This window comes from Haliotis cracherodii, unplaced genomic scaffold (genome assembly GCF_022045235.1).
Source record: "Haliotis cracherodii isolate W230 unplaced genomic scaffold, xgHalCrac1.p SCAF_7, whole genome shotgun sequence".
Lineage (NCBI taxonomy): Eukaryota > Metazoa > Mollusca > Gastropoda > Lepetellida > Haliotidae > Haliotis > Haliotis cracherodii.
The window spans coordinates 598110-622448 of record NW_027266330.1 but is presented as its reverse complement, the minus strand read 5'-3'; the positions used below and the strand labels follow the sequence as shown (position 1 = coordinate 622448).

At 39.6% G+C, this 24339-nt stretch overlaps 1 protein-coding gene across 1 annotated transcript; it reads left to right on the top strand.

Moving 5' to 3' along the window:
• Positions 1 to 360: 360 nt before the first annotated feature.
• LOC139447875 (multiple epidermal growth factor-like domains protein 11) lies at positions 361 to 10217 on the top strand. The gene is made up of 6 exons (XM_071229353.1): positions 361 to 412; positions 1300 to 2046; positions 2139 to 2294; positions 8778 to 8892; positions 9221 to 9529; positions 9887 to 10217. Exons 1-6 carry the CDS (start codon positions 361 to 363, stop codon positions 10215 to 10217), a joined length of 1710 nt encoding a protein of 569 aa, XP_071085454.1.
• The last annotated feature ends 14122 nt before the right edge of the window (positions 10218 to 24339 follow it).

Here is a 24339-nt window from a genome sequence, read left to right as displayed (position 1 = left end):
AATTTGTGTGCTTTTTAAACTTCCCTCACGACAGGAAGATGTGAACGTCACGTGTCCTCTTCAAAACGGGAATATGAAAGAGTATAATGACAAGTAACTTACCACTGACCTGGTAACGGTTGGAAAGGTTGGAATGGTAAGTTTAAATCAACTGCTGAAACACATTTTTTCTGCATGATCTGAACTCGCATTCCGTTCAATATGACATCTGTTAAATTACATGGGACCATAAAGCCTCGAATCTATATTCTAACTGCAGTGTCAACATATGCATGTCAGAGGTGAAATGTATGTGGTTCAGGTGTAACTTGTCATAGCTATACACCGTGGTGTTTTTAATGCTCTTCTTTCCAGGCATCTATGGCCGTCGCTGTGATTCTGGTTCTTGCATCCCTGGTACTTTCCACAGGAGGTAAAACAGTTAAACTTGTATCAGTATTAATGATACTATCTTGTGTGTAATTCTGTACAACACATTTTTCTTTCAGATTCAGTGCCATCTGAGTATGGTCTTACATTTTGCCGAATCTGTCATGTTAGAGTCTCTGATTATCTTTTCAATGTGTCCCCTCCCATTCTGTCTTGGTCCAAACAGTTTCTTCTTAGTCTGTTCAACATTTTTAGCGACATGTCTCAGTGTCAAAATGACCAGCAGCAGAAACATCGACTTGGTTAATGTAAACGAAAATAACACAACCTTTTCCATAGTCCTAAGAAATCCCTCCTAAAAGTTGAGTCGCTATGCCAACTTTGCCAACTTTGTCGTTAGCTTGTGTTTTGTATCGAACAGTGATGATACCAGGTGCTCGCCAGCATATTCTGTCCCCCAGCCTCCTACTAGTTATATTCACAAGTTCAGTTCAGCTTTAACTTCTGAAGGTTCAAACAGATTCTTATGATCACTGTCCTTCCGCCACAAGATCAAGCAATTGTCAACTAAAGGCCTTTTGTTGACATTAGTCAAATGCACACACCTAACAATACAAATAAACTGTGTAAAGTAATTATTAACACCCACTCATTCAAGTTCTCGACTAGATAACACATTACTGTAGTTCCGTAGAGTTGCAAAGACAGGAAATAGCCTTTTTTCATCAATCAGTAACCGATGACATCACAATGACCCGCAAAGCATTGTGGCGGAGTTTCATGATAACACTTGAACTCACTCAAGTGATATCCCCTGCGGAAGCCTGTTTTGGATGACATATATACACATTGGATACCTGTTTTATTCAAATACCTCATACAAGTGTACATTCTGTAGTCCGATCCTGATAACTGTTACATTTTTTACAGCAGCTGGATGTTCGGAGGATCAGCAATGCTCTGACTGCCACGAGACGACGGGTTATTGTGAAACAAAGTGCTTCACGGGATATTTTGCTTTAAAATGCAAGACACATTGCAGTAACAGTTGTGTGAGTAATGCATGCGAGTCTACACAGACAGGTATTGGGAGATGCACTGAAGGTTGTGTACCTGGTTATCACGGCACAGACTGCTCAAAACCATGTAAGAGTCAGGGAACCACATGTACCAAGTGTCAGTCTGGATGTGACCAGGGCTACTGTCAGCTGGGCTCCTCCTGTGTGTCTGGCTGCGTGGACGGCTACTACGGCTCTGACTGTAAGAACTGCTCCAGCAGGTGTAAAACCTGCAACAGGATCACAGGGACGTGTGAGGTGTGCGAGGCACCATATCTTGGTCCGAAATGTCAGACTCCAGAAATGTGTGCCACCTGGTGTTTTGAGGGCTGTGGACGTGAAGTTATTGGTAATTTCTGTGTCGAGGAGTGCGATGACAATTGCAGACCTGCCCCCAACATCAATGATACGACAAGGTGTCTGGGCCCTGGTGCAAATACTTCAGTGTATTGCTCATCTGAGTGTCACAACCAGGGTGGCGAGTGTCTCCATGGCTGTGTAGAAGGCTGGTATGGTCCACGGTGCTCCTCTCCATGCAGTGCAGGTTGTAGTGGTGGAAGGTGTGATGCTGCAGGTGCGTGTGTTGATGGATGTAGACCTGGGTATTTCGGGAGAGACTGTGAATCCTGTCTTGGCCGCTGCCTCAACCACACCTGCAACCCACACACAGGGACCTGTGTTGACGGATGCATCACGGGATATTCTGGGGAGTTTGCAATGAAACCTGTGAGGTGTGTCGTGATGGGGTATGTGATCAGACGACAGGCACGTGCATCAACGGATGTGACGTCAGTGGACGTAGATGTGAACCTTCCTGTACCAGCAACTGTTCCAGGGAGTATTGCAGCGGTGAGACCTGCAAAACAGGTACATACTAACTTTATAACCCTTTGTATAATCACACCAAAACACACCACACACTAACTGAAAGGTGCAGTCATGATATGGTTGAGGGCATACTAGTGGATTTTAAGGAATTTGGTTCATCTGGTCCGAGGAGTAACTGGGACAAAATAGTTGACAGTATCACAGTGTAATCAAACAACATTCAGATATTTGTTTATGTTTAGGAATTGTCTCTCCTTACTCTCCCCCACTGTTTGGGCTGATATCCTATGAAATCCTGGTGTTGCTGTAGTTGTCGAGGTGGCTGTGGTGTTTTTGTCATATAAGTGACGTGGCCAGGTGTATCTATCCTCAGCTCGAGTAGTGATACGTGGTCGACCGGAGCTGGGAAGGCCACGTCTTGTCGCCTGTGTCTAATAACGGTTCCATATTTTTGTATTGCTGCTTGGGGGCTGCTTGGAAAAACCTGGCTACCCCCCAAAGATGATTCTCCTGTTTACAGTCGGTCGATGGCGGTGATGTGTTGGGTTTCCGTCACTTGTGTCATGCTTTCGCTGTTCACTTGCTGTAAGATCGTGATGTGTAGTCCAACAAGTGATGTAGCACGAGCATGTCATAATGGATCTCACATGCTTGTGTTTTTGCGTTTTTTTAACCCAATTTCTGCAGTACCTCATGTTTACCACACAAATCAATCCCAATCCATGCAGAAATGACCAATTATTTTCTTATATTAATTTTGTATGTATGTTTGCAACACTCAGATATTTATAATGTTGCTACTTTTGCGGGGTTTTATGTTGAGTATACATTCCAAAAAGGTAAGGGTTCTAAATCTAGCATTCACCATCTTAAGAATAGGCACAAACTAATGAAGCTGATAAATCGGATATTGTAAATAAACATTTGCAAAACATCCTTCGTCATCCACCTCAATTCCAATAAGATAAAAAAAAATGCAAGAAAAGAAAACTTTTAAGTTTAAATCAGATAATGGGTAAGATTACAATGAAATATTTTCAATACATACTGCTCTTGGACAAACTCACGATTCTGCCACACGGGCCTATAATATACACTATCAGCTCTTAAAACACTTACCAGAAACATGTTTAGAAATACTTCTATTAATATTTGAAGAAATCTAGACATCAGGACAATTTCACACAGATCCCTCAAATCATTGACTTATTTCATTACCCCATCAAGATCCGGGGTAGAATAGGTCTTCAACAACCCAAGTTTGCTGTAAAAGGCGTCTTATGTCGGAGAGGCAACTGACGGGATCGGGTGGTCAGGCTCGCAGACTTAGTTGATGCATGTTATTGTTTCCCAATTGCGTGGATCGATGCTCATGATATCAATCACTGGAGTGTCTGGTCCAGATTCGATTATTTACAGACCGTCGTCATATAGCTGGAATGTTGCTGTGTGCGACTTTAAACAACAAACAAACAAAGCCTATTTCATTGACTAGCTGCGATTGAAAAACAATGGAAGGCATTGTTAATAATAGATTGACATGGTACTTGGAATATTTTCAATCCATGAGCATCATACTGCTCTTTGGCAAGCTCATGATACTGAACTAAATAAAATTCATAAATGTTCTCTTGACCAAATATTTTTTGAGTTTTCAAAGACTAAAGCCAACTGCATTCATTTTTGAAGTAAATATAATCCACAAAAGAACCCTGATTTAGTTTTAGATGGAATTCCTATCAAAGTTATAACAGAGGCCAAATTCCTTGGATTTATTTTTGACCATCACCTGAGCTTTCTACCGCATACAGGGGCTTCTAATGCAAAAAATAGCAGCTACAAGATATATGGTCACACTCAGTGTCGGTACATTTTGAAAGGAAAGAGTAGTAATTGTCAACGGACTCTTGTGATGTGATCAGTCATCTGAAATCCGTATTTGCCCGACATGATTGTCCTCTCTATCTTCAAAGTAATGGGGAGGTGGTGCTTACTGTGCAGACTGTGAAGAATTTGTTCAAGTAGGCTGAAAGACCCCTACTTGGCTCTTTTAGAGTATAGAGCAACATCTGAGTCACTTGGGATGAGCCCAGGAGAACTTCTCATGGGAAGGAAGATGAGGTCTAAACACCCAATTCACCCTAATGAGCTGACACCAAAATCAGTAGACTTGAGTCATTTCAGAGAAAGAGAGAAGTAACGAAGAGGGAAAACGAAAGCCCAGTTTGACAAAAGGCAAAAGACTAAGATCCTTCCAGAACTGAAGACCAATGATCAATTGTGGTTTTGGCAAGGCTAAAGGAGTCGTGATTAGCAAAGTCGAAACGCCCAGATCATTCGTGGTTAAAACTCCTACTGGTAGCATAAGCCGTAACACGGCCTATTCCCATTTGTTGTTATGTAGGTATTCATATATGTAACGTTATATATTGAAAGGGGAGATGTTAGAGGAAACCCACGTGGCGAGCCCGGTGATTACAAAGTGTATCAAACGTTTGTTATTACTTGAATAAATCTGTAAAACAGAACATTGTACATCTGCATAAATTCTCTGAATAGCAAATATAATTTCTCCGCTTAGCTTTCTGCATATCTACTAAGCCCACGTATGCAGACAGTTTATTCATTTCACTGATTTATAACATCACACCATAAGGATATTATTTCGTTCCAACCACCCTTGGGATCTGTTACAGTTTCACCAGTTTCAGCACCCACTTTCCACAGGGATCGGGTAACCACAATCTTCAAGCTAATAGTTCATTTTGGTTCACTTTGGTACTTTGCTCTTACAAATACTTTTGTCATTTTATCTGATGTACAGAAATGCGACTTTCTCATATCAAATAAATGAAAGTGACAAAACCATGTCCATATTCAATAGAAATCTCTGCTAAAAGCAGAGTCGACTGCATGATTCTGACTATATCATGAGCATGTGTGAATGAAGCACTATCAAAAAGTGATACCAGGTACCCAACAAGGTGCAAAGGCAAAAGGCAAGTCATTTGTTCACCTAAAACTTCGGGAACATATGGTACAATTCAAAATAGTTTTTTTTTGTCAATGGTGCGACAAATGTGGAAAGGTCCTCCACATGTCTACCATGAAAGTTTTGAAAAGCCTTGAATCTTGTAACCTTGATCAAACAACTTCTGATCAGGAGTCGTATGACGCTCTTTCAAATCTTGGTAGAAAGTGCATGCTCGATTATATCTCAAACGTTGTGAAACGTAAACACCTAAAGCTGGAACTGTTGGAATTTTGCTCGACGTGAATAGAAATTTGGCAATGTAATTAGTTTCTTTCTTATTGTATTTTTCTTAAAATCTTTGTTTTTACTAGATAGTAGATACACATGAACACTTCACAAAATCGTCTTTGATAACTTAGTAATTGATTGTGAGTTTTCTCTGCTTCTCTTATCCCCTCTCGTGGGCTGTTAAGTGTAGCAGTCGCAGCATATAGAAATTGTGAGAGACAACCTTCACTGATGCAAAATACTCTTTCGGTGTGCCATGAGTGGTAATTTACCAGTACTCTTTTGTGGTGTAGTTCCCACAGGTAAACCTTCTGTGGGGTGTAAAATCACAGAGGCCGGGCGAAGTGATAAAAACTTAACATAAGTAAATGATAATTATAATTCATATCACTGGTATTAGCAAAATGACAAGCAAAACAATAGCTGGTAATATATATATGATTGTTCTCAACATGAATGTACAATACATATAAATGTAAATCCTTTACCGGGAGATTAGGGATGTAAAATGTTCTACCCAAGCTAATGTTTTAATACACTACAGAAACATTTGTTACAATTTTAATATGGCAGGCCAAGGTAACACCACGACATGCCCCCTCAAGGGGATTCAACACGTCTATCTCCCCATTGGAAATATGCATAGTCATTGAGTTCCCATAAGGCTGTTGTTTGTGCAGGAACAATCAGTGAAACCGTCTTAGGAAAGAACACGGGGAGACACGGGGAGCGTCTCAAAATCCAAAAAGTACACTTTTCGCGAATGGCAGCCTCATCAGCAAACTCTTTTATTTTTTATCTCAAGTTAATAAAAACGTACCAAATTTTGGATAACAACTTCTGGTTTATTGCAAGATCTAAAGTAATAGATCTGTCAGTTGGCGTCTAATCAGCTTGCTCAAGCAGTTAATTGGTATCCAATCATGCTGTTGAAATCTTTTCTTTATTATATATACTCAACAACAAAAGTTCCTGTGACACCAATATTTTAGTGTATTAAGTTTGGTTTTCAATATTGTAGTACATGTATGGAATCAAGTCACAACAACGCAACTGCTACAGCAAAGCATGCGTTCCATGCAAAAGTTGACTTTATGAAAGACCCATGCATTTCACTACCCAAAAATGGGTATAAAAAGGTGCGTTAATGGGATTGCATTTGCATTGTTTAGCATCGTGCTGACAACAACCACTCAGAAAAAAAACCAAAAAATTACGCAATTATTCAATATTATGAAATGCCACGCCTGTTTGAAAATGAGCGTCTGCGAGCCATTGGTGTTTCTGGCAATGTTGGCAACAGACGAATGCAGTCAGAGACCATCCTCAGAGTGGCAGGCAACACGTAACCAATAATCGACAAGACAACTGGATTCGAACAACACACCTACAAAATCTATTCCATCTAGCAACAGTGCTGCAAGAAGCATCCCTGGCCTTTGACGAATATCTTCACAAACCGTACGTCGCCGCCTCAGATGTGCAGGGATTGTCGCCAGAAGACCCGCCAGTCGTCCCTTTTGTCAAGCACGTCTACAGTGGTGCAGACAGCGTCTACGCTGGACGGCCTTGCAGTGGGGACAAGTTCTATTCAGTGATGAGTCTCGTTTTCACCTCAGTCACAGCGATGGACGGATTCGAGTGTACCAACATCGAGGTGAACGTTACGTCAATCATTGTGTTATGGAAGAAGATCGGTTCTGGGGCGACAGCGTTACGGTGTGGGCTGTAATTACAGCAAGACAGAGGACCCATTTGATAGTGGTAGAGGGAAATCTCAATGGACAGCGCTACAGCGACGACATCATCGGCCATGTTGTTCTACCATTTTTGCGTCGTCATGGCCCAGGCGTTACCTTTCAACATGACAACGCCTGGCCTCATATTGCTCGACTTGTTCAGGACTTTCTTCAACAAAACAACGTGAATGTCATCCCACTGGCTCGCTCCCCTGGTCTCTCACCAATCGAGCACATGTGGGATGAGATGGATCGGCGCCTTTGACGTCATCCACGTGTTCCACAGACACACCATGGAACTTGGAAACATGCTCCAGCAGATATGGACAGATATCCCACAGGACTTTGTGCGACGTCTGGTCCATTCAATGAGGTGGATACACGCTATTGATTTCTAAATTGATATTTTGGCATGTTCATGTTGTTTATGAAATCACGCATTTTCTGAAGTCAGTATGGCAGATTAAACCACTTGAACACTTACAGGAGTCTTTTATCTGTTCCAAACCGAAATTGTTTCAGATTTGGTAAAAAACATAACTTTGCATTAAATCTTATTCAATGTCACAGTATATCTGGCTTCATCTTCCGTGTACCATACATTATTCTTACTGTTCATCTAACTTCATCCAATTATCTGTGTGTGTTTTTGTTATCCACTACCTTCTGTCATTGTTAATCGGCTGCTTATCACAACATATGATGTATATACACCAACCATTACTTGGTTGTAGGCAGTCATGATTGATAACGGTTAAGATTCAATACCGAAACATCGCTAAATGCGATAAACCGGAAGTCGTTATCCATTAAGTTGTATGTTTATATTCTTTCCTCACCAGTTTCTTGAATACCAATCAAACAGCCATCCGAAGTTGATCTTTCAGGAGTTGTAATATGGCCTTTCTGTTTGGTTCTGTGGTTTCTCATCTTCTTTGGTGAGTCGATTGTTAACTGCCTCGATGTCTCCTTGGTATTCTTCTGTTCTTCAGAAATGTAATCAACATTTACAGACTCAGGGTGCATTGGATATGGTTTTCTTCCGACGACGAGGCCAGCTCTCAAGATAGTTACTGGTCCTCAGTCTGTCTGTCGCCACTATGGCTAGGTCACGGAGAAGGCGGAACATTCTGTCAATGGTTTGCTGTTGTCGGGAAGAAGGAAGAAGATCGGAAACATAGTGTCACAGACGAAAGCATGAGTGGAAGGGCAGAGACAAACAAATAATGTGCCATTCCAGAAGCATTGGAGGTTCCAAGCCAAGACTCTTATCGTCATTGCAGTTGTCTATAACGAGGACAGCAGTGTCTGTTGCCTTGACTTGTTCTGACAAGGCTATCTCATGCCTGAAGACCAGGAGTGTGGCTACGGCACTCTTGATTTCTTCATTCCACTTCTGGTCTCGTAGCTTTTTGATCTCCACTTTGGTCAAATATAAATTATATCAACAAAATAATATCAAGATTGGGCAAGTTTCGTTTGTTTGTTTTCATTACTAACTTATCATGTTTTAATCTCCAGACGACTGGGGGTTTGATGGTATCAGCGTAGGAATACCTACAGGATGTGTGCTCCTTGTCCTGGCTATCCTGGTGTCGAACTACGTCTGTTACCGCAAAGGCCGGTCTGCTAACAGGTCAGTCTACACTGGTATTAGTAATTCACTCTCGACTCTGATGTTCTTCTGAATAAGACACATGTACATAGAAGGTGTCGTTGTGCCTGTGTAGGATGCTTGTTTAACACCACTTTTAGCAATATTCCAGCAATATCACGGCGGGGGAAACCAGAAATGGGCTTCACACATTGTACCCATATTGGGAATCGAACCCGTATTCTTTAACCACTAGGCTACCCGACCGACCGCCGTGATATAACATCAATCCTCCATTGCATTGATTGTTATCATTGTAGATGTAGTAAGATCCTTGGTAATACATCATAATTTTTCTTTTGTATTACAGGGTGAATCTGACAGATAAGGATCCTATCACTGCTGTGGAGTACCAGTCGTGGCACATGTACGATGACATAGAAGAGTGGGACACTGAGGAGTCAACTGAGAACCAGGACAACCTAGAAGGGCTGGGTCTCACCATGCCTGTCATGGCAGATGTCTTCCAGCCAGAGCCGGCACGTCATCAGAGAGACACGTCATCAGAGAGTCCGGCATCTTCCACATCCCAATCCTACACACACCTGATCCCTGACGTAGTCGATGACGACCAGAGGAAAGCTGAAAGTTACATATCACCAGTGCAAGACCCTGACCAGTAATTGGAAAATTACTTTCAGTGTTGTTTAGGTTGGATGGAGAATTAAAATGCATACATTGATATATCTGGGGAAGATGAGCACTTTCGACGATTCACAACCCTCAGTCCTATAGCACTAACCAACAAATATACATATTGTTGTGTACCCTTCGTGGTTTTACGGGTGGCATAAAATAATCGTACATATTCCTCCACGATTGTAGTCTGTAATTTAACAAGAAATTGTTTATACACGACCTATGTTTGCCTGTAGTACAAAGAGAGCTTGATTAAATTCGTCTTAATCTGTAATCTGAGGAAAATGTAGGAAACATTTTCTTGTTGTCCCTTGTAAAACATCTCTTATTATCACAGGGGGATTCGGGAGGATGAGGAGGAGCCTAACCCTTCTGTAGAGTACCAGTCATGTCACAACTACTATGACATAGAGGAAGGGGACTTGGACGCCGAGGAGCCACCTGAGAACCAAGAGAACAAAGGAGAGGAGCTGGCTCTCGCCATGCCTGTCATAGCTGATGTCTTCCAGCCAGAGCCGGCCATTGTATACAGAGATGATGACACATCATCAGAGAGTCCAGCATCTTCCACATCCCAATCCTACACACACCTGATCCCTGGCGTAGTCACTGACGACCAGAGGAAAGCTGAAAGTTACATATCACCAGTGGAAGACCCAGTAGTATAGGTAATAGGGGTTCTGGACCACTTCCACGGGAGCCGGATTTATATACCTATACTGCTACTACAGGTGGCATTTTTTATGCCAAAATGATTATGCGATTCAATGATAGTCATGAGATTAAGCTAAATTGGGTCTAGCTCACCAATACCTGGGGCCAATCATTGCTTTAGATGAGCCTAAATGGTAATAAAAGTATTCTTCATTATTTTTATCGATAAAGCGATATTCAACATTTTTATTAAGTTCTTCGTTCATTTTACTAGGAGACCAGACTATATAACTACACTCTTCTTGTAAATTGATAAGAAACAATTGATAACCGTATTTGGTTGGTTTGACATCACTGATATAATAAAAACCTTGTGGTAATTCTCTCCATTTAATAGCTTTTTCGATTGTTGTGTTGTAATTCTCCATTATTATATATGTATGTAAGCATTTGTCTAAATGTAATCTAACGGTAGTAAGCAATCTATTTTTAATCTCCAACCAGTTCTTTGGTTTTGGCACGGAATAACTGATGCGCTTGTTGCCTCCCCTGTTCTATGAACTTTTTTTTCCCATCTTCGCTAATACCACTGGTCTTATGAGATTTTGATCAAATCTCCTGCTTCATTTCATTGTATTTGGTGAGTTCCGACAGCACTAAACGAAACTCATCCTTGGATATCTTACAATCGACCATTGCTGTCGAAATATGATCCTCAATGCTGTTCAACTTTGCTTCGGCTAGTATCTGAATACTATCGTTTTTTAATGCTTTCTTTTGTAACCTACGAGAAATGAATTTTATCGCTATTCCTGCCAGTCCCGAGACTCCGGCGGCTATTTCCATGCCGAGCACGATAGGCGCGGCGATTATAGTTGATAATAAACCAACACCTGCTACACCGAGTCCCATGCCAGCTGCTACAAGCGCGGTGTCAACTCCGTCCAGAGCATTCACGGCTTTGCGATACTTTTTATACAATCCAAGTCTCAACTCCCTATCCTTCTCTATTCGATGTTTTATGTCGCTTATTTGATGTAATCGAAATCCATCAACAGTTCCCATCTTTTCAATTGCTTCATCGAGTGCTGGATATAAACTCATAGTGTATATTACGATCATATAATAGTCTTTAATTGGTCTTGCTTAAATGTTTTGAGACTATACATAAACCTTATCAAATGTATATTATACGGCAAGAATATCTTAGTAAGAGAAATACTACCACTTTTAATAATTTGAACCCCCTCGAGGGTTGGAACTGGCGATGCTCTGATATGAATAATACTACAACGTTGACGCTCGTGTTTCTTGAGCCATTTAATCGATAGACCTGGTAACATTTCGAAGGCATCTTCCGGTACATCTCCGAACAAGACTTCAATAATAAGAGTAGAAATATTAGGTATTGCACTCAAGTTCTGTTTAATATCTTCGAATTCAGTAACCAAATTTAAAGTAACATTTTTTACTATATAACATATGAGCTGAGTTTTCTGGCAGGGGGGTAACTAACACACTTTTTCGTTTTGATGGGATATAAGCCGCGAGTATGATGCCACTATTTATTATCTTAGTTAAATTATGTCCCTTACCCATCATCACATACGGTGGGGTAATGATGATATTCAGTAGCCACTCGATGTTTGCATCGACCATAGTCCATTTATTTTCGTTGTTGCGAATAATATTGTACGAAGTGTTTTTAATGAGTCTACTAACGTCGACATCTCTTAAATCTTCAAGATTACCTGTGAATGTGACTTCTTTCTGCTTGTATACATTATCGTGTAAGTGTAAAGCGTATAACTTACCATTGGTACCGGGTTTACCGAATCCTTCTGTGTCTCCGGGATCGGAAAGCGCAATTGTATTTCATTGTCTGAGCGTTCCAGGGCCTGATGCATCAACCATTATTTTTAATATGGAGTGTTACACTTAAGTATCCTATATGTACTGGTTGGTGTTTTATATCTAATACAGAAATTTTGAGATCTGAAATAATACCCCGCTTTAATTTTTTATATTGTAATGGTGAGAAAGATTCCGTTTTGCCACTATTGTATTTTTGAGTAGAGTTGAAGGACTTTCTAGTTGAATATTATCCGTGGTGCTTATTTGATCAAGATGGATGCACAATTCTTTATAGGGAACTAAATCGGGTAATACATATACAGTCACTGGTTTATTGGCTGGTAATAATACTGGCTGTCCAAATCCAAGTGTAATTGATGAGTTCTCTTCAATAATTATACCTGTTTCTCCAGTGTATATTTTCACTGTCCCATTCGACTCATTTTGTGTGATACTAATTCCATTAGGCTTAACAATTCGCTGTAATACCCATCAGGTATAATAATGTATTTTCTCATATCCCTGCTGGTTTCACCTGGTACAATCATCTTATTATTTCTTTTTGCAGCATTTATATTGGTCCACCGTGGGCAATACATTACGTCACAGATAGCGACTTCGAGTTGTCCATCCGAGTTATCAATAGTATGAAGCAGTTCAATAGACTGACCATTTGTTATTCTAGGGAGTGTAAAATACATATCAAATATACAATGATATTATATCATAACTTAAATATGGAATCAACCATTATTTTTAATATGGAGTGTTACACTTAAGTATCCTATATGTACAGGTTGGTGTTTTACATCTAATACAGAAATTTTGAGATCTGAAATAATACCACGCTTCAATTTTTTATATTGTAATGGTGAGAAAGATTCCGTTCTACCGCTATTATATTTTTCATTTTTCACTGGAACACTTCTGAGCAGAGTTGAAGGACTTTCTAGTTGAATATTATTTGTCGTGCTTATTTGATCAAGATGGATGCACAACTCCTTATAGGGAACTAAATCGGGCAATGTATCTCCATGTATTGTTTCATTGGGTGATATCATTGTAATTCCGCGTGTAAATCCAAGTGTAGCTGATAAGTCCAATACAATCCGTACACCTTTTTCTCCAGTGTCGAATTTCACTGTCCCATTCGACTCATTTTGTGTGATACTAATTCCATAAGGCTTAAAACACTGTAATACCCATCAGGTATAATAATGGAGTCTCTAATATAATCGTTTTCAATTAACCTTACCCAATTATTTCTTTTTGCAGCACTTATATTGGTCCACCGTGGTAATACGTTACATCACAGATAGCTACTTCGAGCTGACCTTCCGAGTTATCGATAGTATGAAGCAGTTCAATAGACTGACCATTTGTTATTCCCGGGAGTGTAACATACATATTAAATATACAATTATACTATATCATAACTTAAATATGAAATCAACTTACATTACTAATCAATCGATTATAGTAACTGCCTCTGGTGCTGATTTTACCGTTAAATTCCCTGATATCTTTGAAAAGTACAGGGTCACGGCAACTAGCGATAAAATGGTGCACGATTGGTTTCATAATCCGATGCAATTTTGGCAGAATCAGTTAAACTTTGCCGTATGGTGTGCCACAACGGGATGTGGTGTATCTGTTAATGCCCAAGGATTTAAACTATATAAGTCTGTTATATTATTTCACGTGTACTATCAGATTAGACGTATACTTAAAGAAGTTAGTGCTCCATTACCGCAGGATCGAGCGTGGAATTCCACAAATTAAAATCATGATAAGAGGGCCTTCGATCGTATTTGTAATGAATTTAATGTTTCTACGAGTAAAGATTGGCGCATTAAAGGACCTAGCCATGGTCTAGGTATTCCATACAGTGGACAAAAAACTGTTAAAGAAGAAAGTGATATCTTAGCTAGAGAAATGGTAAAAAAACAGTAGATACACTTAGGTGGTCGCATAGAAGCAAACTTTATGTAAGATTACATAATATTTTCTTAAAAACTCATAATTGGGATAACAACTGGCAACTTTTTAATAATGATTGGAGGAAAGATATTATGAGTTTTAAGAGTGGCTTGCCTTATATTGTAACAAAGTTTGTGCATCCAAACGATACAACAGACGCTTGGAATGAATTTCTTAATGATAAAACGGAAAATAATTTTACTAACCCAGGATTTGAAAGAGTTAATGCATCGATAAGAACTTATGTGTGGGCAATTCTCGGTGCACAATCGCAAACACGAACGTGCATTATCGGTACTGGGACGGCGTTCGATGCGCAAAAACAGTTTGTCGCAAACGTGGAGGACGCCATTAACCATTAATTCACCAGTTGACATACCATCGTCTATAAAGCGTTTTCAAGATGCATTACAGTACGCTCAATGCAAAGTGGACTACGTTTATGCGCCGGGACTATACATGTCTCCGAGTAATATGGAACTTAAGATCGGTCAAGTGATTGGTTATAATAATAAAATTGTTATCGCTACCGATCAACAAAAACCAGGTATAAATTCAGATATTAACGTCGAATTAATAACGCAAATAATCACGGGCGAAAAGGGAATAGTCAAGCCACAAACACCAACTATCGCACAAACATCTACTAACGCACAAACACTAGTGCCACCACATATTGAGGCTAAAAATCAAAAACAGCGCTTGTATTAGGTGGAGTCGCGGCTGGTTTACTCATGATTTAGTTAAATAGTTCTTAGCGAACTGATTTGGATAAATAGTTCTTAGCGAATACGTACAACAGCCCTGCAATTGCTACGATCAACCCCTACAAGTTTTGACTAAGCCAAGTGGTGGTCTTAGCTAATAAATTCAATAGCCAGGAAACAACACTCCCTATTATACCGGGAAGTGCAGCCGCGGCTATCTCAGCGAGCTTTCCCAGTGCTGAACCTAATGCTTTTAAATGCTTTTTTATCCACTCTTTTATACCATCCGACGTAGGCAGTGATCCGCCACCACCTGTGCCACCTGTACCACCGATATAATAAATCCCAACGCGGTTAAAATACTGGCAATTGTTATTCCCTGTTCTCTGAACATTGTTTTAATTTCATCGGCCAGTGTAGTATCATCGTTGAGGACTTGATTGATAGTTTCTCGAATTCGACTGATTTGCGAACGAAGCAGCCTCGAGTCCGGCCAATCTTTCGTCTTCTAAGTTACGCAATCTTTCCGCTACGCGGCGTCTACTGAACTCATCGCCCACCTGTTCAAGTTTTGTTTTCTCGTAAGCTATATGCTTGTCAATTTCGGATATCTTGGCTGTATTATTCATGAGTTCTCCCCGCATTGTTCGCATTGCCTTGTCAAGACCTCGTAATTCCCTAATACTAAACTCCGAGGATGGTACCTGTAACGTTGAATTATCGTAATAGGTATCTAAGATTTCTTCGAGTCCGTCCGAGGCCACCTTCGAGGAAGCTTCCAAATTATCTGTGTTATCGAGTTCTTCACGCACAGTCCTAAGAACCTTAGTAGTCTTCGCGGAAAGTCGTGAGTAGTCTACAAAACCTAATTTATCACGAACAGTGCTGATACCGTCTTTAGTGGCTATCGTAGACAAGGCTAGGGGCTTACGAGTACGAGAATGCATAAGATCAATATCTGGAGCGCCACGCAGTCGCAATATTCCTTTTTCATCTATCGTAAACTTTGAATAGTCACGAACAATAGGACTATCATCTTTAAAGTTATTGTAATAATCATTGACGGTTGATTGTAAAAGTTCATCGTTAAGATTCATGCCACCAAAGTTGGTTTCATCAGTATCTTCGATTGGATTCTGGTTATCAAAGTCATCAAAGGTATCTAGATCAAAATCAGTCATTTTTATATTAAACATAGGGTACATGTTTTCAATATAACAATGTCTTCACAATACAGACGCAAGTTAAACTCACAACGTAGACTTCGAGATCCATTAGGGGTCAAAGGAATTCGTCAGTCTGTAACTTTAACTAATAACCCTAGTACCATCGATCAGAATCAAACGCTTCTGGTTCGCTTTCCTAATCTCGGCGCACACGATGTGTTAGTTCCGGGAACTTTCCGACTAGCATTTACGTTTGGTTTGCATTCTACAGACGTTAACACGGAGCCCGTTCAGAACATAGGTCGTGCTATCGTTAAGAAAATCGCGATTAAAATTAGCGGTAATGAGGTTTTGAGTATCGACGATAGCGATGTACACTATTGCTACATGGATCTCTGGAGAACGGATAAAGAGCTGGAAAACTTACAGTACCAAGGTATTTGTAATAAGAACACATTGAGACTGCGTGTGGGCACTGAAAATGGTGTTGATACCAACGAAAAAGATAAGGCCGTTGCCGACACATTAGGTAACCGATTCTATTTTCCCCTAGACTTTGAATTACTAGATTCCCACATGCCCTCTTATCAAGCATCCCTAGGCGATAGGTTAGAATACGAACTCACTTTTAATGACTACGGTAGAGTAATCAGAACCGGTGGTGAAGATGCCAGCTATTCCATTGACAATATCTCGCTCGAGTACGATATGATAACGAATCCCGAATTAGCCAGACAAATTCTTAACCATTATACAGGAAGTTTAGCCATTTTGTACGATCGCGTGCTGCGACATCGAAAGATCACGAGGGACAAAAAAGATACGATGTGGAATATCAATCTAAACGTTCCCTCGAGGTCGTTGAAGGGTATTTTAATGTTGTTCGAGGACCCCGATGCATTTAAAATAAATACCGAGAAGTTTTACAATCCCAAGATTACAAAAGTAGAATTGACTACCGAGGGCATTCCTAATCAACTATATAGCCAAGGAATGCTAGCGTATCACCAGTGGGATGAGATTAAAAAACTTCCTTCTATAAAACGTTGCCTGGAAGTTATCGCGGTCGTGAAAGATCTGTCTCTCGGGAGTGTATCGATGGGTGAATACCTCACCACGAAGTACGCGCTATGGCTCGACATGCGAACCACGGACGATGACCAACTACACGGCAGTGGGAGGAGAATAGAAAATGCTAGCGAGGGTGTCACCATACAGATAACGAAGCTCCAGGAAACGTCTGGTAAATTAAACATATATTTGTACGTGATTATGGATGCGCAACTTAATATACAGAATGGAAGATTCGTGCAAGCAATCTATTAATAATCTTTTATCTAAAGATCCGCACTGCGCTATCATATGCGGGCAAACGGGCTGCGGAAAAACAGCTTTTATTCTAGATATTTGACAAAGTCATTATCGGGACGTTTTCGATCATATTATTATTCTGTGCCCGACTATAAGCGTTAATAAAACATACCTATCGAGAGATTGGGTAATGAATGACGACGGGGTACACAGAGTCGATCCGGGCGATCGTTTACAAGACTGCCTCCGAGTATGTCACGAAAAATACAAAGGAAATAGACGATTGCAGCGCGAGTAAAGAACTAACCAAAAAGAAAGATATGCTTTCGTATTTAGCATTCTCTGGTTGGCATACTCAGCATAGCGTTTGGGTACTTACTCAAAAATACAACTCTGTCCTGAAAGATCTGAGAGAGCAGACCAAATGGGTAGCCCTGTTTCATTGCAAAGATCGAGATTCATTCGAGGAATGTTTACGCGAAAGTGATGTTATTTATATCAAGCCCGAACGAGACAAAGTCAGAAAACTGTTAGCGGCAACGAAGCACTGTAAACTCATATTAAAAACCGATCAACCAGCTGCTTATGCAATTACCTAGCAAAATGTAGCAAAAATGTAGCAAATTGTAGAAAAAATGTAGCAAAATGTGGCCAAATTATAGCAAATATAGCAATATTATAGCAAAATTATAGCAAATTAAACATTAGCGGTTAATATGACATAAAATGTGGTTCGAAATCATCATTCTTTCGCAACAGTTCATTATCACGGGTTGTATTGGATATGTCATATTATATTATGTTAGACTTGAATATCTCCTTAGGTATTACATTATGGAATGCGATTAACTCATCAAACAAATGCTCAAAGAATCTGATGCAGATCAACATACAGATCAAAATGTAGATAAATCTTTAGATAAACATAGAGAAAGACTCGCGGCTTTGGTAGCCGGTGGAAAATGTTCTCAATATTTGGGAGAAAATTATACCATCGAAAAAATTGATAACATGACCGACGAAGAGATTAAAAAAACTGTATGCGCGTTACGAGTCTAGACTGGGAGCTACCATGACTAAAACGATAGGGTCTTCTATATTACAACTATACACAGTCGTAGCTAGTACGTTTCTCCCTATCCCGGCAGAACATCGCATGTATTTATGCGTATCTCTCGAGAAAGACCCATTCATCGAACACGCTATAAGCTCAGTGAGCTGTGAATTTTATCATAGATACGGAATGTTTTTAGTTCCACTCACCACAGCTTTAATAACGGCTAGGTATTGTCAATTTAAACATACGTGCCCACTTAATAATAATGGAGACTCAACAGGTGACACCACAACAGATTGTGAACGAGGAAATAACTGCACAACCGCAACAGATTGCGGAACAACGAGTGAATGAGAAACCACCACCAGCGATTGCACCACATGTGAATGAGAAAATACTAAAACCCAGAGTTACTAAGAACCCCCAAAAATTAGCTGCAGGAAGAAAAGGAGGACTGGTGAGGAAAGCAAAATTAATAAATAATTCAAATATTAATCCGATTAAAACATGGGCACTAGTAGGAGTTGCTGGTATAGCGGCTGTATGGTTCTTTTATAAGACCGGAGAAGAGAAAACGTCACCCCCAATGCAACAACAAGTTCAATTAGAGGTTAGCCCGCATATAATGCTATAATAAGCATGACTACTCCAGTTACAGACGGTAAAATTTTGGTAAATGCGACGTATCATTCAGCGGTGGTCACCGGCTTGGCCATTGGCTATGCCTGTATAGCTAAAATGATTACTAAAGCCACACGTCCCAAGCTAGATTTTAATGGATTTGATATAGGTATGATGATTCTGGATATTGGATTAGCAATGGCAACGAAGGATATCAAACAAGGGCTTATCCTGGAAAACATAATGAAGTAATTAAACATTTGAATATATTATATTAATATAAACCATGGCAACAATTGCGATGATGGTCGGTGGAGCTATTGTTAATGCTCTAGCTTTTTCGGGGAGTAATTTTTTATTTTCTAGTATGAGGGAATCAAACGCTAAAGAAGTTGAAGAGGAACGTAAACGACATAACAATGCTTTAGAACAACTCCAAGCAGCCCAGTCACAATATATGCGGCAGAGAATGAAGAGATTAGACTTTATTCATGAAAAACTGCTTAAGGAAGGACATTCAATTCAAACGTTTAAGGATGTTGAATCTGCCACGCACGAATACTACCTCGTTTATGGGAAAAAACTCGACCCAATACCGAGACCAACAATGAGTCAGTTTTATACACCGTCAGAGGCTCAGAAAAACCGTGAGGTGACTTCTGTATTGATTTTCAGCTATACAAGTATGCATAAGTCAGAGTGACAGCTGTGGCTATGCATAAACCATGACCTAGTTAGCTAATCTATAAATAACCTAATCAATATCTCACCAGTGTAGATGTGATTTGCATTTAGACAAATGATATGATAGATGTATAACCATGAGTAATGGCATATTTACACTCATGGGTAAGACGACTCTATGTAACCGACGCTGTGTTGAAATTTACTGCGGCATACACAATTATTACATCAGGCGCGGAAACATAAACTATACGTGTTCTGTACGCGGGATAGGGGTCAAAGGTCGTTATTGTTTATGTAAGAGTCACGGTGCTGATAGGGTCAGGAACCAGATTATTTATGCTAGGAAGAGAGATTACATCAATGAGAGGAATAGGTTGGGGAGAATACGTATTTAGATATATGAAAACAACCAATTAGACATTTGTCTCATTTTGCATATACCATTCAACCACAATGTTTTTTGTCAGAGAGTTGAAGGCTATGGCAAAGCAAAGTGGCCTACGTGGATATTCTCGAATGAGAAAAGCTGAATTGATTACCTTACTCGGTTTGGAATACAACAAACCCCAGACTGTTAGGGAACTCAAAGCTCGAGCGAGAAACAGTGGGCTGAGAGGTTATTCTCGAATGAGAAGAGCTGAATTGATCGCTTTACCGATAATAATGATGATGAACATAATGATGATGTTGATATTCAACATAATGATGATGTTGAGAATAAACAACAAGAATTAATATTTGTACCCACATCCTCCGACGTTGGTAAATATCTAAGAGGTTGGAAGATGGATATTAATTCCAACATGGATGTTAATGATATTAAGCCCATCATATCGAGTAAAATTAACGAGGAGTTAGATGATTTACATAGTATAAAATACCAGCTGACGATTAAAATGTTATTGAGTAAAAGTAACACAGACGATAGCACCGAATATACCGAACCATATTTCCGAAGCAATCAAGAAGTTATAACCGAATCCGATAATATAAATGCATCATTAGATACATCAATTCAGAGGATACAGGAAACTTAAGAACGTTGGACTAATAGAGGTTCGGGTTGGGGTGTGGATAAAATCGATAGTTTATATTTAGATATAGCAAATTATATGCCCTTCAAAGGTGGTTCTTATATAGATTTACCCCCGTATTATAAAAAGAAAAAAGCCATAATTAACGTAAAAAATAAATCCGATGACGGTTTAAGAATGATGATGAGATCTGCATTGTTCCCCGTAGACAAGCATCCGGATAGACCTTCTAGCTATCCCCAAAACGATGGACTCAACTTCAATGGTATAGACGAACCTACACCAATATCACAAATTGATAAGGTGGAAAAGCAAAATAATTTAGCTGTAAATGTTTTCGGACATTCTAAAGGAATTGTTGTACACAGGATAAGCTCCGCTCCGCTCCGGAACATATTCCCAGAATCAATTCATTTCTGATCAAAAAAGATGGTAAATATCATTATACGTGGATAAAGAGTTTAAACAGTCTATTATATGATCAAACTAAATATAAGGGAAAGAAATATTTCTGCGAAAGATGCCTACATGGGTACAGCAGACAAGATCTATTAGAAGCGCATAAAGAAGACTGTAGAGGTGTTGGACAGACCGCTATCAGGATCGATATGCCTAAAGAGGGAAAAAATATATTAAAATTTGAACATTATTGTAATCAAATGCCAGTACCGTACGTAATTTACGCCGACTTCGAAGTGCTTATCAAACCAATAGAAAATACCAACCATAATAATCAAGATAGTAGTTTTACGTACAAAACTCAAGAACATATTCCTTGTGGGTTTGGATATATAGTTGTAAGGTTTGATGGGAAAACAAACCCGCCCGTGATTTACAGAGGTCCCGATGCAGCGGGAAAGTTCCTAGAATATCTACAAAATGAAGAGAGAATAATTAGGGAAAAATTATCGTGTAAGAAACCCATGTGTATGAGGAGGGATGATTGGAGGGCCCGTAAGAAGTCAACGAGTTGTCACGTTTGTAAGAAACCCTTGGATGGGGATTCCGTAAGAGATCATTGTCACGTCACGGGTAATTATCGTGGAGCCGCGCATAACGAGTGTAACTTGAAACTAAAAATGAATTCTCAAACAATACCCATCCCCGTTGTGTTTCATAACCTGAGGGGATACGATTCACATCTCATTATGCAAGCGATCTCAAAGACCGACGGTGGTTTAACGTGCATTCCTAACAATATGGAAAAATACATATTGTTCTCATTGACTAAACCTATACATTATAGGGTCAAGGATGGGAAATCTAGAATAAAGCAAAGTAATGGGCTTAGATTCATAGACTCCGTACAGTTTCTGTTATCATCCCTGGACAATTTAGCTAATGCGAACAAACCCGATGACTTTCCGATAACAAATCAATATACTGATAAGATAACTCGTCATTTGTTGCTGAGAAAAGGTGTATATCCTTACGAATATATGGATGATTGGTCTAGATTCGAAGAAACTGAATTACCACCCCTCGAATCATTCTATAGTAACTTAACAGAATCTAAAATAACAGATGCTGATTATGAACACGCTCTGACGATCTGGGATAAATTAGGTTGTAAGAATTTAGGTGATTATCATGATCTGTACTTAAAAACCGATGTACTGTTACCTGCCGATATATTCGAGATATTTAGAAAGACGTGTTTAAAACAATACGGCTTGGACCCTGCATGGTACTATTCCAGTCCCGGACTATCGTGGGATGCATTGTTGAAGAAGACTGGTGTAGAACTAAAACTACTCACAGATTACGATATGCACTTGTTTATTGAGAAAGGATTAAGAGGTGGTATATCGATGGCAGCTAAAAGGTATTCTAAGGCTAATAATAAATTAGTGGAAGGATACGATCCTAGTAAACTCGACACGCACATATTATATCTCGACGCCAACAATTTGTACGGATGGGCTATGAGTCAACCTTTACCCACGGGGGGTTTTGAGTGGGTCGATGCTATCGAAGTGAATGATATCCATAATATCCATAATAATGATGCGAATAAAGGGTACATACTAGAAGATGACTTGGAATATCCAAGTTTGTTACATAGAGATCATAACATTTATCCGCTAGCGCCCGAAAGATTAATGGTAAATAAAGATTGGATGTCGGAATATCAACGCTCCTTGATGGGTAATAGTAGGTTAGCTAATGTAGAAAAACTTGTACCAAATTTGATGGATAAGACAAAATATATAGTTAACTGCAGAAATCTCCAGTTGTATCTATCGTTAGGTATGAAACTTAAGAAAATACACAGAGTTCTGAAGTTCGATCAAAGCCCTTGGATGGAGCCCTATATAAGGTTGAACACAGATTTAAGAAAGATAGCTACCAGCGATTTCGAAAAGAACCTGTATAAGCTCCTGAATAACTCAGTATTTGGTAAAACTATGGAGAATCTAAGGAAGCGTGTTGATGTTAAATTAGTCAGATCTAATGAGGAAGAAAGACTCAGGAAACTTATAGCCAGTCCGGCTTTTAACAGAAGCAAGATATTCGATAACGACTTAGCCGCGTTGCATATGCAGAAGAGTAATATAAAATTCAACAGACCAGTGTACGTCGGTATGAGTATTCTCGACTTGTCAAAACACTTAATGTATGACTTTTATTACAACGAACTTAAGAAGCAATACGGCGATAGATGCGAGGTGTTATATACCGACACAGATTCTTTGTTGATGGAAATACAAACCGAGGATGTGTATAAAGATATGGCAGAAAAAATAGATATGTACGACACGAGCGATTACCCTAAAGATAATCCACTGCACAGCGTAGTAAATAAAAAGGTGTTAGGTAAGATGAAGGATGAATGTGCCCTATAGCGGAGTATGTAGGATTAAGACCTAAGATGTATTTATAAAGAAGTCGGATAATGGAGAGATAAGAAAAGCTAAGGGCGTTAAGAAGTATGTTGTAAAAAAGCATATCAAACATGAACAGTATAAAGAATCATTATTCAATGGTAGAATGTTCAAACACGAGATGAACTCTTTAAGAAGTTACAATCATAGGATATATGGATTAAGAATGAACAAGACATCATTATCCCCCTTAGATACAAAGAGATGGATTGATAATGATGGTGTAACTACCTATGCTTATGGTTATGGTGGTAATACCGTACCGTCGGGAACTATGAACAACTCTTCTCGTACAAACGCCCTACCCGGTCCATCTTGAAGATAATAAAGAATAGGCTCTCCTTCTTTCGTAACCAATCGGCTAATGTTATATGTCTTAAGGGACCATATGGGATCGGTTGCGCGACGTAGGCCTCCTTCGAGTTCACCTGGCTGGTATAAATATCTTACCCTTACTCTATCCGGAAGTTTTCGTTCTTTGCATCTCCTCGGTGCTGAAGATTCGGAAGTCACGGATTTCATTTTAATCGCATCGAATGGTTTCTTCCCGATTTATCTCGTTACTTCATTATTCAGCGCTGATACAACGGCTTATAATCGTGTCACCCATTCGGTTGATCTCAATCGCTCGGATTTCATTTCGATTCCCATACTGATAGCCAAACAAACGTTCCGCTAATGTCCTGTTAAATCTTTCGACGATAGCTTGACTGCGGTGGGCCTCTCTTTCACCACGCCTGATTTCGACATCGTGCTTTGTTTAGTTTAGTTTAGTTTAGATAACAGTTTAGTTATCGATCCCATAAACTCGCGACCGGGATCTACTTGAAATAG

Excerpts from the sequence above, each read along its gene's own strand:
- LOC139447875 (XM_071229353.1), top strand. The coding sequence starts at position 361 with ATGGCCGTCGCTGTGATTCTGGTTCTTGCATCCCTGGTACTTTCCACA. Across the intron at positions 413-1,299 it reads CCTGGTACTTTCCACAGGAG|CAGCTGGATGTTCGGAGGAT; the intron begins GTAAAACAGTTA and ends CATTTTTTACAG. Across the intron at positions 9,530-9,886 it reads CCAGTGCAAGACCCTGACCA|GGGGATTCGGGAGGATGAGG; the intron begins GTAATTGGAAAA and ends TTATTATCACAG.